This window comes from Xiphophorus hellerii, chromosome 8, assembly GCF_003331165.1.
Source record: "Xiphophorus hellerii strain 12219 chromosome 8, Xiphophorus_hellerii-4.1, whole genome shotgun sequence".
NCBI classification, from domain to species: Eukaryota; Metazoa; Chordata; class Actinopteri; order Cyprinodontiformes; family Poeciliidae; genus Xiphophorus; species Xiphophorus hellerii.
In genome coordinates this window covers 28,659,490-28,678,050 of record NC_045679.1, presented here as the reverse complement: position 1 = coordinate 28,678,050, position 18,561 = coordinate 28,659,490, and the positions used below count along the sequence as shown (strand labels likewise).

Here is an 18,561-nt window from a genome sequence, read left to right as displayed (position 1 = left end):
CGGCGTTATTACGACACAGTCTGTTCCTTACGGGAAGTGGGCGGATCTCAACTAGAAGAACTGGAAGGGACGTGACAAACAGGGTGGCTACAAGTAGGGCATGTTTTTTCTTAACTGGTCAATTTCTGAAGCTCCTGTTTAGCAGCGGGGGTAAGTTGGATTTTCTTTCTGCCTAAACATAACCGTCGAGTTAACCGAAGGGACAGCGTTAGCTCGATATGCTAAACATGTGCTGAGAAGCTCTCGCGATCTCATACGATGCTATAAAAACTACCATGATCGTGATATCTGTATTCATATAGAGTAAAAAGCTTTAGACTCGGTATTTCACACAGCAAGTCAGGCGTCAGCTCCTAAACTATGATCCTCTATTCTACTGTGCGAACTAAAATTTGTGATTTTTTTTTGTCTTTTCCTGATCGTCATTTTCTTGCAGCTGTCGTCATGATGTCTTCGATGGTGCTCCAGTTGTTTGGACTGGCTTTCGTCACCTCAGTGCTCCATGGTCACGGTCAGTTTCGTTTCTCCAGTTCACCTCGGCTGCCAGCCCCCCTGTTTCCTAGCAATATTATCTTCCAGGAAGAGGACGCAGAGCTGGAACGGCACAGCGTTTCACTCCACAACAGAGCCGTGCAGATATTTGTAGGGGCCTGGCCTCCAAGTTAAAAATGGTCACATACAAAAAGATCTCAAAACACCACCACAACAACATAAGAATAGATATTAGTCAAGAATCTAATATAGAATCAAATCACTTTATGATTGTTATCATGTTGGAACAATGCAAAGTAAATGTAGTGTATGTTTCCCTGATGGGTTCAATGTTGTTGTAAGGGCTGCTGCTGCTCATAGTGCTGGAGAGCTGAATTAATCTGAGACTGTGGTTGTTAAAAAGACCGTAGGAGAGATGGATGCTAATTATGAAGTATATTATGATAGGATCTATTCTGACTTGCTACTGTCTTCCTAAATAAACCCCTAATAATATCTGACTGGTTAACCTGCATGACATAACTACACAGTTTTTCTATGTGTAGTTATTACCCTTCATAACTACACATAGTTAGTTATCAGCACCTCTGAGAGGTTTAAATCTGTAAAGTTGTGAGAGAAATTATATTAATGTGATCTTGACCTTCTTAACTAGATCTAGAGAAACTCATCCATGCGTTTATCTTTAGTTTCATTGATTATTGCAACCCTCACGGGTCAGCTTCAGCTGATCCAGAACACTGCTGCTGGTGTTCTGACTGAAACCAGGAAGTTGGAGAACATCACCCTGTTCTAAGTCCTTCTACTGAGAGAATAGACTTTAAACTACTGTTAGCTTAGAAATTACTGAAGGGCACCACAATTTATTAAAATGTCCTATAGGCAACAAATAACCTGCCTTTCCTTGGATTGTTCTCAGTCATGATGCAAAAATATTAATAACATATCAAATAACTTAAGTTTAATTACAAATTTTAAATATTCCTATGTTTATTTATCAGGGAAAATATAGTTTAATTTGTTTAACAAAGGAATCAAAACTTTTATTGAAGTTTCACATGTATAGATATCAATTTTGGGACACCTTGATTTATTAAATTGTCACAAGTCTGGCTTTTATGTAGTGGTCTAAATTGTTGGTACAGTATTTTCTACTGATTATGGAACAATTTATAAGTTCCAAATGCTGTGGACTGAACCTTTCTTTAGCAGTTAAGGTTCTGCAGTAACTTCTATTCACAGTTGCTCTCCTCCAGCAATGACTTGTCTGGTAGTAACGTTAGCTGAAGGAGGAGTGAACCGGGGGCAGGCTGATCAACTCAGACTCAGAGTTTTCTCTGTGGCCGAACCATTTCTGTGTTTGGGGAGGAGTTCGCTACCACAATGACAATAACTAAAGTAAATGAAATGTTTTTTCTTAACTTCAATATTGGGCTAGCATTTTGTCCGTAATTTCATAATTGGACGGCCCAGTTCCAGTCCGGTGTTCTGGCAGCAGAGGACATGGAGGCAGAAGCTCATCAAGGATGAGAATCAGTTCATAGTCATTGTTTGATTGAGGGCAACCAGATCCATTTGTTAAGCTTAATTGTTATTGTTACTTAAATATTATTGTTGACAGGACACAGGTAGGCCTCCAGACACACATAAGAAAATAAAAGTAAAAAAGTCCTCAACAAATGGCACTTGGGGCATCAAGGACGAAAAGGGCTGGTGCTCAAGACCTTTCCACTCCTAGCACATGCCTGACTCCACAAATATAATGTTAGGAAAATAACGTGTCAGCTCACAGTCACTATAGTTCTTTTGGATAAGTTTAAAAATGGCTGATGCTGTTAGCTCTTCCAGTTGCAGTCATGCAGAGTTTTCTGGTGGTCATGACTACACTGCTTGCTTGAAAGTCAGGCAGTTTTTTCTTTATCTTACCTTTGAGTCTCAGGGAACACCATGGTAACCCATACTCTGACCAGTATTTGTAAAACCACAAACATTTGTCAGAAGCTGTATTGTGTATCTACCTAACTCCCAATAAGCCGAGGTTTTAATGAGCAGCTGTTTCCAGAGAGTCTTCTCTGCTTTTTGGTCTGAACTCACTCGTGATTCTCTGAAGTGAGAGTGCTGTGATTGCTGTTTGTGTTAGATGTTTATGAGAGGCCCCATGGGCCAAAACTTATGGGATAATATTCCCCAGGTTTATGTTTGATTCACACTTTAAGTTTACACTACATGCATCCATACATATCTACATACATGATCACAGCTCTGCCTGTTATAAACTGACTCAATTTTCTGTTTCTTCTTCTAATTTTAGACTCAGTTTAAGTTGAGTTGAATAGCAGAAGTGGGTTTACAAATTATGTGGGATGCGTCTAAAAGAAATATCACTTCAGCATTTTTCTGAAGTGACATGTTGTAAATATTAGAATTGTATGACATGAGAAAAACATGTATTTGCAGCACTATTGCTGAACATTGCAATAACAGTATCGATTATGATTCTATTAGTGCAAATAACTGCAGTGATGTTGATATCAAGATGACAAATGCTAGTTGATGTATTTGCAGCTTCAATACACACACAGTTAGCTTGGAAAGGCATTGTTTTTGTCCTGTCTTGTCCATATAAATGTAATCATATTAATAGTTTTTACTTTTAGCTGAAATGAAAATGCAAATGGGTAGTTACCACTATCGAGGTACTGTATACCAAGATTTAACAGTTACTGTTTCAAAAGCTCTACAATCCCAACTAGAAAGTTCACTGGAACTACAGTGTGTTTTATGAGATGCCCGAGTATATTATGAAAAAATGACTGCAGTTTTTCCTCAATGTGGTCAGCGTAGAGTTGTGCAGCAGGCCTCTTCCCCTATCTGTAGCTGTGCACTGAGGGGCAGCTGGCTGAAGGGAGCCTACTGCACTTTTTATTCTCATACAGCAAAGACAGATTTGTCTGATTCCATTTGGTTGCAAATAAATTATTAATAAACCGCCAAAGGTTGTCATTCATATAACCTTTTTTACAAAATGCAGGTGACATATAAAGCGGCAAAGGAGCGGAGTGCAGGCAGCCAGAGCTTGGAGCCCAGCTAAATATCCAGCTATTATGAGCTCGTTCCACTGATTTATTTTTTTTAAAACAGAACATAAAAACAATCATGTTGTGCACATTAAGCTGATTTATTCTAGATATACTGCTAAATTTAGCAGGTATATATTTTATGATTGTGCCTATGTCTAATCAAAAAAGAAAACACCTTATCAATGACATTATTGTATCTAAAATGATCAATATATTGTTTTAGCAGCACTAGTAAGAATTGTTATAGTTTTATTTTTAGATGAAAATAAGTGGATTATTTTGTTGTGAATACTGTGAAACCTTGGCATTGGGTTTGAAGATTACTATATCAGAATCTTGTGCTGGCCTCCCTTCAGATGCAACCCAGTAATTTAGTATATCATCAGAAATTGAGTTTGCTAAATATGGCTTTCAATTTATGAAGACCAAAATATAAGAACATTTATAAAGTTAAAAAGTTTCTAAGAAAATTAGACTGTTATTAAAAACAACCTGGCCTCTTATTGCATCCATGCTGCACTGCATGGATGCAATAATTTATGCCAAAAGACTGTGCTGTACATAGACATGGCCATATTCTGTATTAAAACTTTTCTTTCCTTGCTATGATGTCATAGTAATATTTTGTGAGAAATCAATATTTGGTTTTTTTATTATCTGAGCAGAAGTAAAAGTTTGACATATTTCTTTTAAACTAACATCAGCCTTCAGCCATGTGTCTGGCAGTTCTTTCCAACAGACTGCTGTAGTCATGCTTTTTAGGTTTTCAAAAGTCATTTGGAGAAACCTTTTGTTGTATTTTTTCTGAAAACACAGTGCACCGTGGAATTAATAATCTTACAGTTCAGAAATGACCTCACAGGCCTTCATGTATTGACCATGATTTCAATGTCGTTTTTTCCTTCTGCAGAATTTAGCACCCACCTGGTGACTGCTCCTGATCTTCCAGTGGTGGAGATCGGGACTAACTTCACGGCTACATGCGTGATCGTCAACACGGTTGAAGCCACTGCCGACAATCTCTACTGGAATCTATCAGAATCATCCGTTGTACCTGAAAAAAACTACATCAAGATCAATGAATCAGCACTAGCTGTGACCATCCTCATCAGCGGTGAAGAATCTGAGTGGCTTTTCTGTATCTGCAAGAAAAACTCCCCCTATGTTTCTCTGAATAAAAGCAAATTTATTCATGGGATCTACCTGAAGAAAGCCTGTAAGTTTGCTCTGCTCAATATGAAACGTGTCACATGTTTTTTAATCCTACATGGAAAGGGGTCAAGTTTTTTTAATCAAAGAAAATTTGATTACCAAATTTGATTTGGTAATCAAATTTTCTTATAATTTGATTACCAGTCGATGTGTGTGTAGTTGTGGGGCAGCTAATGGTTGACAGTATAGTGGTGCACATTTATTATCACAATATCACTGTAAGCAATATGCATGTCAAAAAAACCTATGGATTGCAATAATGATAGCTACCAATTTAATTGTATAATGGTCACAGTCTCTGTGGCTGTAGTATATTAGTGACATTTGTTTTATGCAGGATTAACATGTTGATGAAGCCAATAAGGAACTGATATGAAGTTGGTTCTTTATTAAAAAAGATTTTTCCAGACAAAAAACTGTACCCAGTTTTCCTACAGTAACAGGACAGACTGCCTGTGAAATGTTATTAATATTTTTGCATCATGACTGAGAACACACCAAGGTAAAGCAGGTTGTTTGTTGCCTATAGGACATTTTAATAAATTGTGGTGCCAAACCATTCAGTGATTTATAAACTTTAAAATACTAATAGTATATTAAATTAAGACTTCCACTGAGTCCTTCTCTCAGTGGAAGGACTTAGAACTGGGTGATGTTCTCTAATTTCTTGTTTTAGTCAGAACACCAGCAGCAGCTGTTGTGCAATACAACCATGGCAGATGAACGCAACTAAAGATGCGTTTGTCGCATTGATGAGTTCATAATTAGCGTCCATCTCTCCTACGGTCTTTTTAACAACCACAGTCTCAGATTAATTCAGCTCTCCAGCACTATGAGCAGCAGCAGCCCTTACAACAACAACATTGAACCCATCATGGAAACATACACTACATTTACTCTGCAGATTCTTGACTAATATCTGTTTTTACATTGTTGTTGTGGTGTTTTAAGACCTTTTTGTATGTGACCATTTTTAACTTGGAGCCCCAGCCCCTACAAAGGTCTTTGCTTGATCATGTGATTATCACAACATTTCCAAATATTCTCACATATAACCTCCTTTTCTAGTACTGTGCAGTCCTAATTTGTAGTTCTGTTTTTCTGACTATAAACAAGGTGAACTGTAGTTGGTTCCTAATCTGAGGTCTCTCTTCTTGGCCCAACACCAGATCCACCTCGGAGAGTGGAGAACCTGTCCTGTGTGGCAGAGCAGGCTGGGAAAATGGTCTCCAACACTTTAAACTGCAAGTGGGACGTGGTTGGTGGTCAGACTGAAGATGCCAAAACAAACTACACGGTGATGGTGCAACATGAGTGAGTCTTGCAATGATGCTGCATGCCAGCATTATTCATTACATCTGGTAGCATGATTGTTTTGGAGAATTAAAAGGTTTTGAATGTTTTTTTTAATCTGTATGCAGATCTAATGATGATCTGAATATGTTCTGCATGTTTTATTTTTACTTTACTGTATTTGATAGGGACAGATAGAAGAAACAGATCAAGGCAAGGCAACTTAATGCCAGCATCAGTGTTCATAACATAACTACTTCACAACAGCCACCAAACCTGACCATGCACCATGCTCCATCATACCACAACATGCGCCATCATATCCCATCATACCCCATCATACCCCATGTTGCCCCACCATGCTCCATCATACTCCCCCATATTCCACCATGCCCCACCATGCTCCATCATACTCCAACATACCCCACCATGCCCCACCATACTCCAACATACCCCACCATGCCCCACCATGCTCCAACATACCCCACCATGCCACACCATACTCCAACATACCCCACCACGCTCCATCATACTCCAACATACCCCACCATGCCCCACCATGCTCCATCATACTCCAACATACCCCACCATGCTCCATCAGGCAGTGAAGTCATTGCTCTGGTATTCCTAGATTGTGGGTGGAAGTTGCTTTTGGACATTTTGATCCCAGTATTTCATCATGATTTCATATTTCATGCTTTTGGGAAGAATTGCGAGTAAGTGAGAGTGAGAGAGGTCAGGAACTGAACATGTTCTGCAGTACAACTTATTTCATATTCTAAGTTTTCTAAAAATGCTTTCTAAAAAATGTATCCAGTTCAGGCACATATAAAAGCAGCACAACAATCCTCAACACAACCTTCGTGGATCTGGGACTCTTTCCCCATTACATGCAACTGGAGGTTTGGGTGGTGGCTCATAATTTACTGGGAACAGTGGAGTCTGAGCATCTGAAACAGGACGCCAATGAGTTTGGTAAGTAAATGTTTGACCATCTTCATTTTTGAAGGTTTTTATTTTTGTTGTATTCTGAAATGGACTCTTGTGTTTCTGTGTTCCAGTGAAAACACATCCTCCATCCAAAGTGACTGCGATTCCAGAGGAGCCTTTCTCTAACTCCCTTTTAATCAAATGGCAGCATCCTATTGATGATGTACGAATAAAACTGACTTATCAAATCCGATACTGCCAAAGTGGATCCCATGCCTGGAGCAATGTAAGTGTATGTGATCTAAGCACTTTATTTATCAAAAATGTTTCTGAGCCCATTCTGGTTGAAATGCTGAATATTTTGATCACCTGGGGGACAGCAGACGTTCTGCTGCCTTTGAGACAGTTCTGTTTCATCCCAACTGATGCATGTCGGACCAAATGGCAGCTGTTCACCCTCTGGCTCGCTGATTCTTAAAGAATATATTTTGAATAAAAATCCAGTCAGATAAATCAATTCTTGGTTTATCTGGTTCTTGGTTTATTATTGATATTGATATTGAGTTTGTCTAAATTGACACTGGGGCTTTGGTTTTACAGATACCTCCTGGAGACACCGACAAGGTCATAACTTCCTTCAGACTGCAGAATCTTCAGCCATACAGCGCTTATGTCATTCAGATGCGCTGCAGAAATCGAGACGGGAACTCGGGTCGCTGGAGCAACTGGAGTGCCAATGAAACTAAGACAACACCAGAGGATCGTAAGTGTTATTGTTTCATACTTTGACTGTTGACACAGATATGGAGTTATATGTGTGCCCAGAACATTAAGCAGAATCCAGTCTGTGCCTGACTTGGCACAGATGGAACGTTGGTTGCGACGGTTGTAGGAGTTCGTCCCATAATGGGCAGGTTGCTGGCTCAATCCCCACTCCATTCGCCTCTGATGTTGTGTTCACCCAGCTCGCCTGCTACTGGTGGTCAGAGGGCTTGTGGCTCGGTGTGCCACAGGGCAGCTCTGGCCACTATTTATTAGCTTACCGCCGTCAGTGTGTGAACAGGCTTCTGTACTTTTTGGACATCACCTGCGCTGCGGTTTGAACGTAATTTCATTCACTGTTTCTGCCAATTTCTTCCACTTTTTCGTCTTCCATTTTCTTTTCTATGGGGCTTCCATTTTTTACAAAAGTATTTCTGGAAACAGTTCCACTCTCTCTCCTCTTCTGTTCACCTCTCCTCCACCACAGCAGCACAGGAGAAACCCTGAAATTATTTTACTGTTGTTGACAAAAAAAAATGTAGCAAAGCATTATTTTACATGTAGCTTTTTACAACTGAAGCAACAGTTCTGCCTGCTACACCCTATTTTTATTAATTGACAGCATTAAACATTTAGAACTCATTTCTTAACTCAGTTAATTAATCGTGATTAATTCAGAGCAACTCCGATTAATCAGATTAAAAATTTTAATCGTTCAACAGCCCTATGTGTATGCATGTGTGTATATGTGTATACGCATAGTAAATTGTTTTTCTTTCCATGTTAATGATCAATTATCATGGGCTCAAAAAGCCCAGATGGTCCATCTCTTAATGATGCTATAAACCTGCACATGTCTTCGTTCACTGTGCAGCTGAAGACATGAGTCATGGTGTGATGCTTCCTGTGTTTTCTACCTCTGATTCAGGACCTAGAAGTAAACCAGATTTGTGGCAGTTGTCTGGGGGTGACCATGGTGAAGAAGTGCAGATCATTTGTAAGGTAAAGTTTCATAATGATGTAAACAAAACAGTTTAATAAAAAAATATCCAAATCAAACATTACCAGATTGGAAAACATCAGAGAACAGCTTATATTCACTCACTAGACATGTTATTGGGTCCAACTTGCTTACATGTACACTGGGCTGAACAGTCATTTGCTCAGGTTCTGGCTTCGTTGGTTCTGGTCTAGATTCAGGGAGGTGTCTGAAATATTCATTTGGGCTGAGATCCGGCGACTGAGGAGGGCATTGGACTACACTGATCTCATTGTTACTTCTGAATAGCAGTTTGAGTTTAAACTTTGGAATGGCGTTGTAAGGATGAAGCCGAGTTTGTTGACAGCAGAATGACTCACCTAGTGTGCAGGGGATGAACAGCTCAATCTACGCTGAACAGATTCTCCCACTGATGGAGACTGCTTTTTCATCCTGTGTGTGTATATGACTTTGACTTTCAGGATCCCAAGCATGCCAATGGAAGGATAACGTCATTCGGCTTAATTCCCTACACCAAGAATGGACGTTTGGAGCAGGAGATCATCCTGGCCGACCAGAACCAGAACTCCAGTGAGAGCAGAGTCACTCTGCTGAAGAAGATTTCCTTGGCTGATAAACAGCTTGTAAAAGTGTGTGTGAATGCCAACAATTCCAAGGGGACTTCTCCAGAGGCGTGTTTGGGCATCCCTGTCAGATCATCTGGTATGAAACATAGCAGCTAGTGCATATGGAAGCCTTATGTTGAATGTTCAGTGAAAGATCAACACTAAAGCTAACCTACACGTGCAGTCAGTGTCAGCAGAATAAACCCAGAGCCTTATTAGGACTGCAGTACAGAAAAGGAATACAACTAATACCTTTATACTCATGTGGACTGGTGAGGTACAGTAGAAAACACAGTGCAACTGTGCTCTTGCCATTATGCATACTTAGTAAGTTAAAGAACCAGAGTATTTAAAAAGTCTGGTGAGGTTGAAAAGATTTCAGCTCTGCTGTTGTTTCACAGTAACTGTCTGAACATAAATCTTTTGACATCATAGCAAGGGATGGTAACACAATAGCAACTTTTTAACAAGCATGTTAGCATACTTGTTAAAAAGATGTCAGAGATGCACCATGAAAGCAGTTGAGGATTGGTTCATTCTTCAACTCAACCAACCCTGAGCAGTGATTGGCCGGTTGGAAACTAAGAAATCCAATCTTTTTCAATACCTAAATACAACATACTAAACTACCTTCTAGTGTTATAGTCAAAGCTACTTAATCTGAGACCAAGTCAAGTCCAAGACCAGTGGAGAGAGACTCAGACCACCATAAACATAATGTAGTTACTGCTGTAAATGCTTAAAGAAAATCTGGCTGTGATGTATCATTAGCAGGACTCCAGTCTGACTGGTGGCTCTGCTGCGCCTAACGGTTTCAGATAGGTGCTCTGACACATAGCTGAACTCAAACCTGGCTGCCATCTACAGGCTTACATTGACAGGCTGACATTGACAGTCACATTACATTTGTCAATCTAATGTGACTGGAAAACATTTCTACTAATATTCTTCTAACCCTAGTAACTCTCTGTCATAGGGTGTAGCGTCACCTTTTCTCCCATCATTCTTACTGTCTGCTCAATGCAGGAAGGCTTAAAATATCCCTATGGCTCTTAGATTTTCTTATGATATATAGTTCTTAAAGACAATTCAGAATTGGCTAAGATCAGTATGAGCTGGTCAGAGCTTTACAGAGTCTTGAGTGCTGCTTCTCTAACGTTGAGCAGCATTTTTGAAAGCATAAATAATGTCCTGTAGAGGTGACTGGATGATTATTATTGTTACAAATGTTCAAAGAAAAAGAGATTTAATTAGTCCTTTAGTTGGTGTAAAGCTATCTATGTGTTGCCAACAGTGTGTGTTTCTCTTTCAGAACGACCAACGGTGGAAGAGTTGAAGGTGTGGACCCAGGAGGGTCAGATGTTTGTGGAATGGAAACGGCCAAATAACACTGCTGTAACTGAATATGTAGTTGAGTGGGCAAGGCCTGGAAAAACAGACTGGCAGAGAGAAAACAAAACCACCACGAGGACCGCAATTAAAGGTTATATTCCGTTTTTGACCATTTAATTTTGTTGTTGTTGTTGTTGATCTACTGATAGTCCAAATAAAGGAGCAGGCAGTTACCTGATTGAGTAAAAATGGAGCTGGTAGATATTAAACAAAAGTAAGAAATGGGAAAAGTAACACTGTTTACTCAAATAATTCTCTAAAAATGAAATCAGTCAAATCTTAAATAAAATAAGGTGTCCAGCTTAATTCAGCCTAAGGTATCTAAAGTTAATCCGTTGGGTTAAATTGGGCTCAGACATAACATCTGCGGGCTTGGTCCTGTCCGGTTGGATTTTTTGTGCTCAATCTAAACTTTAGCACAGATTTCTCCTTCAGATGTGGACCAGGGGGAAGTTATGAGGCTGTGTGTTCAGATAACAGCAGGTGAAGCGCTCATGAGCCGAGTAGTTTAATATCATGTGTTATATGTAGTTATTGGGACCACAGTCAGTGTTTTTGTCACTGCAGAGAATAAGCTAGATGTGTTTATCTGTATGATGCGTGATGGAATCCGGATTCTCTGTTCAACTTGTTGAATGTTAATCAAACCACACAAAAATTAAATGCGACGAAACAGTCTATGTCAATATCATTTAAAAATTTACGGATAAAAATAGAATATGACAGAATTTTTTTGATGCCGTCAGTCAAAATGACGGACAACAAAAAAAGCCTAATGCAACCGCTGGCTGGGATGCTCATAAGTGCTGCTAAATCTCAACTGTTTTATATTTTTTGTGTTTGGTCTCGCTTGTAAATGAGCCAATGAGTCTTGAGATTTTTCCTGTATAAAAAATGGATTATATATAACTAAATATTAAGTTTTGATTGAAGGTTGTAAACTGGCACTTGTGGTTTTGAACAGGTCATATTTTTAAAAAGCAGAATCCTCTTCATGCTTTCAGAAAGTTTCTTTATGTTTCTGAGCTGTGTTAAAATCTCCTCCAGAACATTGAGCTGTTGCTCACCAGGAGATTGAAACTGCATCAGAGCAGCTCCTGCAGGCCAAAATGGCTCCTTTCGCAGGCCCTGGCTTGGTTTTCATGTAGAGATTTATTGGCAGCATCCAAGTTCCTTGCTATGGATGGACTTCCATATGTCCACACCTCATTCAGCTCTTTGTGAGCAGTGTGGTGGAACAATGCAGCAATAATTCTGTCATCCTTATAATCTGCAGCCCTACTGTTCATCTTTATTTGATCAAACTGTTTATTTTGTTTTCTGATGTGAAATCCAGGGAGCCTTGAGAAGTTTGTTCGCTACAACGTGTCAATTTATGTCATTCAGTCTGGAAGGATCAGGAAGCTGGTTCATAGAGAAGCCTATCTGGAGCAAGGAGGTAAGACGAACTGGATGATGCTCTAGTTCTTGCTTTCTTCCATGTCTTCTTTTATCTGTTTACCTTTATTTACTCAGGGGAACCCTGCGCTCTGCAGTTGGTATTGGTATGTTAGTGTGAAGAGCTCTGGTTGGTTGTTCAGGTCTTCTGTAGCCTCTACAGCTTTTCCTCCAGTTGTGCTCTGTATTCAGTTCCATTCATCTTCCCATCATACCTTACCAGGATTTTCAGTTTTGTAAAATCGCTTCACTTCTTACCTGGATTTGTCACCATGGAAATCAATCTGTGTCCTGAGAAAATGGTTCTCCTCACTGAGTTAGACTGTTGTGCTTTGTTAGTTAGAGATTTTCTCAGTAGAGTTGGTCCTGATCTACCTAAAAGACTGATTACTGTCAGACTGCTTTCCGGGTAGTCACCATCTTCCTGTGCTAAAATGACTTCCTTATGATAAGCCCACCGCACATCATACTCTCCAAATGACTACATGTGGCATCTGTACGGTCTGTTCACAATCAGATCACTTGCAGACTGTCATCACATGTTTTAACCTGGATAACTAGGATATCTCTGTTGGTTAAACTTGCTTCACTCTGCAGGGTCCAGCTACCCAGACTACAGGTGCACCCATAAATTGGCCCCAGACTTCCTTAATTTTGGTAGAAGGGTGATCGGTTGATACTTACATGTGAAGCTGATCTTATCCACTAATCTCATCTACCTCAGCAAAGATCTAAAAATCAACCGCTGTCCTCTGCTGCTTTGGAGAGAGAACTTTGACTGACAGACCGGCCCACCAGGTCATGTCTGCAGATTTGCAGTTAACAATAGTCACCCCACTGTTACCAACTTAGCGACTGTCTTGCTATATTTAACAACATTTCAGACAAAAATATCAGTATCGGCCAAAATTGGAATGGGCAGGTCAGAGTTTGTAAAGATCAGTGATTGGCCAGAAAACTGCAGTCGGTGCAGCCCTAACCCGGACAGAAACATCCCCACAGTATGATGCTGCTCCCGCCTTCTTTCAGAGAGCAGATGATGTGTTCAGTCATTTCTCACTTGTTTTGCACTGAAATCAAAACATTTCATTTTGGTCTCAACTGACCAGAGCACCTTCCTGGCAGCAACGGGGACTTCAAATTTGATCATGATATTTTGTGGTAATATTGTCATAACAATAAAAGCAAAGATATGAAAACAACTAATTAATTCTCAGGGGTCATATTTTTTTATTATCTTAAATCAGGAAGCTTGTCATTTGGCCAGCACCCTCACCACTAAGGGTGGTGGTTCTGGTTCTTTTACGATTAGGGAAGTTCCTGAGCGGATTCGAGTAGTGGTGGTTCTGTTTACCTGACTTGGGTGCAGTCTGGTGTGATCATCTCTAATAATGTTTCTGCTTGGGTTCCAGCTCCAGAACAGGGCCCTACTATTAACAAGAGCTACCCAGCATATGATAATGCTCGGCTGGTATGGGATGAGATTCCACTGGACAAGAGGCGGGGCTTCATCACAAACTACAACATATCCTACAGAAAGGAGAACGAGGCCCCGAGTACGTTCCTAGCTGTCAGAACTGGCTCTTAAAAAGCTGTTACCGTCTTCTCAACCTAACTTGTTTGGTTCTGTTCAGAATCGATTCCTGTTCCAGCTAACAAAACCTCTTACACTCTGACTGGACTGCTGGGCAACACCAAGTATGAAGTCTGGATCAGCGCTTCAACCGTGGCAGGCTCAAAAAACAGCAACCCTCACTCATTCACCACATTGAGATACGGTGAGTCTGTTTGCAGGGAGCTTCTTCACATCAGCTAAACAAACAGGACATATTCATTCAAAGCCCTAATAAAATAACAGCAGCAGAATGTGAGCGAAGGCAGAAAGATGTTGAAGGCAGCTAGATAAACTGCAAAGCACTTGGGAAGAGATGAGTGTGTCTGTGCATAAGTTTGCTTTTAAGCTGCACTGGAGGAGGGGAAATAAGTGATTGATGATGGAAAATAAAACATGGTGTTGACTTTCTGAGAGATGGACAGGTCACCAGTCCATCAGGACAGACATGTCCAACTCATTCCCAGTGTACCAGCTATGGTTAGGACTGGTTCACAAGCCGGAGTTTTGCTTTTTGGAAGGCCACAGGAAGCAGAATCCTGTTGTCGAGTTTTTCATCTAGAATGTGGGTTTGCAGAACAACAAAAAACTATCTGGTATTAATAGCTTGTCAGCATTAATAAACCTTTATTCATTAGCTAAAAACTGAGTGGAAATAAAGGAAAACGTGGTGGTGATGTGAAGTGTTGCTGATCTGTTGTGCTGTCTTCCTGTCAGCTCCAGGAACGATTGAGGGCATCGTGGTGGGAGTCAGCCTGGGGTTCCTGTTCTTCGTTCTCATGGCTCTCCTGCTGTGCTTCCTGAAGAAGGATGTGTAGGTGGAACTGTCCTGTCTCTCTCCTTCCTTTCTCTACAAGATGTAACTTCATAGTGTGTCAGCATGTCAACACATAGTTTATGAAGAGCATTCATGCTGTAAAGTTGCTCCAAGAAAGCTCAGTGGAGGTGGGGCTGCTCCAGTTTCTGCTCTGTAGTTAGGCCAGATCAGACTCCGTTAAGGTCTTGTGTTAGAGACGTGATGTGTGTTGTTGTTGGTTTCCTGACAGATAGCTGTGTAATGTCAGAGTTCTCTTTCCTTTCAGATTAAAGGAGAACTTCTGGCCCCAGATTCCCAACCCTGGAGAGAGCACCATTGGAAACTGGTCTCCTGATTATCCTCCGAAGGTAAACCTGCAGTACTTCTGCCCTGTCTTTCGTTTTCTGTGGGTTCCATATTAAAGCTCTGACTCTTGGTGTCAGGATTAGGTTTTAAATTCAAAGTGAACTTTTGTATTTATATTTAATATAGGCCTGACAAAACCTTGAATTTTGTATTGGGGTGAAATTCTTTTGGTCTGAGATGTGAAAGTGATCTTTTGTTCCTCTGCAGGAAGAGACCCCAAAGGAGAACTGTGTGTCTGGTGTGTCTGTGCTTGATGTTGGGGTGTGTGAGGTAAAGCTTGGCTTTGAAGAGGATAAGACCAGTCTGTCGCTGAAGAAGGGCAAATACCTGTCTGAGGAGCACAGCAGCGGGATCGGCGGCTCCTCCTGCATGTCCTCGCCGCGCCAGAGCGTTTCCGACAGCGATGAGGGCCCTGACCTCGCTGACTCCACGGCCAGCACCGTTCAGTACTCCTCTGTTGTGGCATCCAGCGGTTACAAGGGCCAGACACCCAGCTCCCATTCGCAGCATTCCATCTTTTCGCGGTCCGAGTCCACGCAGCCACTCCTGGACTCAGAGGAGCACCCAGACGTGTCGCTGCAGGAGGGATGCAGACAGGTCCAGCATCCTCCCAGGCCGTCACTGTTTACTGGTGCAGAGAACCAGAACAGCATGGAGTCTGATGACTTCAGGCTGCTGGGGGTGGAGCATCATGACTTCTGTCCCCTCAGAGAGGACACTGAGCTGACCACCGAGCCAGACAGCCTGTCTGCTGACACAGAGTCAGCAGCAGTGTCCAGCTACATGCCACAGTTGGGAGGTTACAGACCGCAGTAAGAACATGTCGCACTGTATCATTTTATTTTATTTTAAGCCTTTGACACAGTGATTTTAAAATTGTCTCACTCATTTCCACTTCAACGCATGTTTACATGTGCGGCTGTATAATTCTTTGTAAAGTATTATGTGAATGACGGCCTGTAGCAATAATGCTTGGCAGTCAGAGTATACCTCTCTGTTCCTCACCAGACTGATGGACCTGCAAGCTTTGAGTTCTAACTGCCAAGACATTCAGACTGAATTTGTCTTCTCAGAACATTAATGGAGGAAGATTTTGTCAAGTATTTTCTGCCGAGAGTTAAAGTTGCCTGGTAGCGTAGCAGTTAACTAACTCAATCTGAAAACTGATTTAACTGTGTTTAGTTTGACCACAGCAAGGCTGTCCCACATATCAAACATGTGACCTGTGGAAGGACGGAGGTCAGGTCTGTCTCCTTAGTGCATACTCTCAACATTTCTTGCAGAGGGTGTGAACCCTTATTAGACAAAACACACTGTCATCAGCATGTTTGCAGATAATTAGTCATTTTCTACAGTAGACTGCAGGACCACAGAAAGATGGAAGAGAAACTATCTTTACAGTCAGCTTGTTCTGAGCTGCAGGCTGATCTCCAGAGGAACAGAAACCTGTTCCTGAGAGCAGACTGCTGTGACAGTGGCCTGCAGCTTGTCTGTAGCACCAGAGCTCAAATGGAGGCTCCACAGGGCAGAGTGTTCGGTCCTTCTGGAAACAAAAATGGTATTAGGTGATATGAAACTGACAAATATATTGCAGACAGAAGATGGTGCTTGTTTATCACGCAACGCCAGTTAGAATGGAGATGTGTTACTTTGATATTGTAATAGAAACAGAACTACTGCTTTTTGGAGCACTCCAAAAAGTGCTATTTATGGCCCAACAGTTTGTTGCTGACAGAAAAGTGCTGAGTGGATGTATGTCTCCACTTCTGCTTTATACCCATTACTATTTTTTTCTTTTTCTCGTCTTATTACCTCAATTCTGACTCTACGTAGTTCATCCTGTGTTCATTTCAGTTCAGTTTCTTTATATAACAATTCACAACATGTTCTCTCAATGAACTGGTTCAGTTAATATCCAATTCAGTTTAGCTCAATCCAGTTCTTTCATTTTTCTCATTTGAATTCTAGATTAAGACATGCTGTACACATTGACGTGTTGAGGTTACATTTAGCAGAACCTGGTGAAGAGTTTGGCTCTATGGGATGGAGAGCTCAGTTTGGGTTTGTCCTTCCTCTTCTTGTTCTTCTTGCATTCAGCTCTGCAGAAATGGGATGTGCATTGCTAGGCATTATCATTTATTACATAATGTCTTTTTTTAGCTTTAGTATATATGCTGCACTTGAATGTAACCAAGTTATCCTTGTTAAAGTTAACCTGTATTGTGTATCAATAAAGTTTCTTTGAGATGCCTTAAAAATCTGAGCTACATGTGGTCTGTGGGTTAAAACAGCTCAAGTGACTTCTTGACAGACATTTAACCTTTTTCCTTAATTCAGGAGTTTTGTGTCAAATTGGCCTGACACTAAATTGTCTGCAAAAATGTGGAGTCACCTTTCTTGGTAAGTATTTTTTCAGACGTTTTTTTTTTTTTTTTTTTTAAAGAGGGAGGGACAGGAGTGACTTGTAAGCTATTTGAAGTAGAATGGAAGATTTTTCCTTCAATGAAAACTATACAATTTCTAACTGATTATAATAAACAGTTTTTAATTTAGGTTAATATTTAGGTTTCTGCCATATAAATATGTATATTGGTAACAATGGGTCAGCAGTTAGAGATTTACTTTACTGTTACTGTTCAACAAAGAAAAATAAAGTTGAAGAGGATTAATGAGAATCAGCCACAGTCTTGACCCAAAAGGTTTGGTGACTTGAAATGTAGCTTTGTGTCATCTACTCCCTCCAAATCAAGAAGGAGGTCAAGAACAGGATGTACTGTCTAAGAAGGGTGGCATCTTTTGGGGTCTGCTAAGTTGTTGTATATGTTGTACTGGTTCATTGTGTCCATTGTGCTGTTCTGGTGGTGTGTGTTGGGGAGTGGGGCACCATTAAGAATACTGAATTGGCTCATTAAGAATACAGGCTCTGAGGTGGGACTGGGCCTGCACTCTGTGGAGAAGGTGGTGCAGCAGGGGACGATCTCCAAGATCAGAGCGATCTTGTCCAATCAGAGTCACCCACTGACGGTGTGGTGCTCCACTGAGAGACTAGGGAACTTGTGTGTCTCTCGCCACACTGTGCTATTTATTTCTTAATACTCAGTGTTTTTATCTGTTGGGTTTTTGGTGCTTATTGTTTGTATAAGTGGGAGCGATGGTCTGCCACACAATTTTCTTTCGGTGATTAATAAAGTATCCATTTATCTTGTGTAATGGAAGGAAGCAACAGATGATGAAATGGTGGGTTGGAGCCTTGTGTGTTGTAAAGTGAATGCGCTGAACTGTTGTGGTGAACAAAGATCTCAGCCACAAGAAATTCTAAAGTTCGCCATTTAGCCGTTTGACCTTCATTCCTGGCAGATGCTGATGGGGAGAAGCTGTAATGTAGCAGAGAGCAAGAAGAGGGTGTGAGCAGCTCATACACTAGCCTCATGGACAGACCCTCTTCCTGGCTCTGATTGATTGGCTGTTTCTGATCAAGTCATTTCTGTAGTTAGCACTGCGACCAAGCAGAGGAGCTTGACTTTTTTTTCAAATTATCTGTCTCATCTCTCATAACACAGTGACAGTTTTAACAAATATGTTAA

The 18,561-nt window shown here is 40.8% G+C and overlaps 1 protein-coding gene across 2 annotated transcripts; it reads left to right on the top strand.

The window, feature by feature from the left end:
• The first annotated feature begins 6 nt into the window (after positions 1 to 6).
• On the top strand, positions 7 to 17,240 carry il6st (interleukin 6 cytokine family signal transduce). Of its 2 annotated transcripts, XM_032569583.1 has the most exons (16): positions 7 to 150; positions 437 to 511; positions 4,483 to 4,788; positions 5,954 to 6,098; positions 6,895 to 7,052; positions 7,139 to 7,299; positions 7,608 to 7,770; positions 8,698 to 8,771; positions 9,231 to 9,471; positions 10,687 to 10,857; positions 12,103 to 12,204; positions 13,616 to 13,759; positions 13,838 to 13,981; positions 14,533 to 14,629; positions 14,898 to 14,979; positions 15,185 to 17,240. In XM_032569583.1, exons 2-16 carry the CDS (start codon positions 445 to 447, stop codon positions 15,791 to 15,793), a joined length of 2,664 nt encoding a protein of 887 aa, XP_032425474.1. In that variant the 5' UTR covers positions 7 to 150; positions 437 to 444; the 3' UTR covers positions 15,794 to 17,240. The 2 variants fall into 2 exon arrangements, with proteins under 2 accessions (XP_032425474.1, XP_032425473.1); XM_032569582.1 differs by lacking the exon at positions 4,483 to 4,788 and having other exon boundaries at positions 40 to 150.
• The last annotated feature ends 1,321 nt before the right edge of the window (positions 17,241 to 18,561 follow it).

Excerpts from the sequence above, each read along its gene's own strand:
- il6st (XM_032569583.1), top strand. The coding sequence starts at position 445 with ATGATGTCTTCGATGGTGCTCCAGTTGTTTGGACTGGCTTTCGTCACC. Across the intron at positions 7,771-8,697 it reads TAAGACAACACCAGAGGATC|GACCTAGAAGTAAACCAGAT; the intron begins GTAAGTGTTATT and ends CCTCTGATTCAG. Across the intron at positions 9,472-10,686 it reads CATCCCTGTCAGATCATCTG|AACGACCAACGGTGGAAGAG; the intron begins GTATGAAACATA and ends TTTCTCTTTCAG.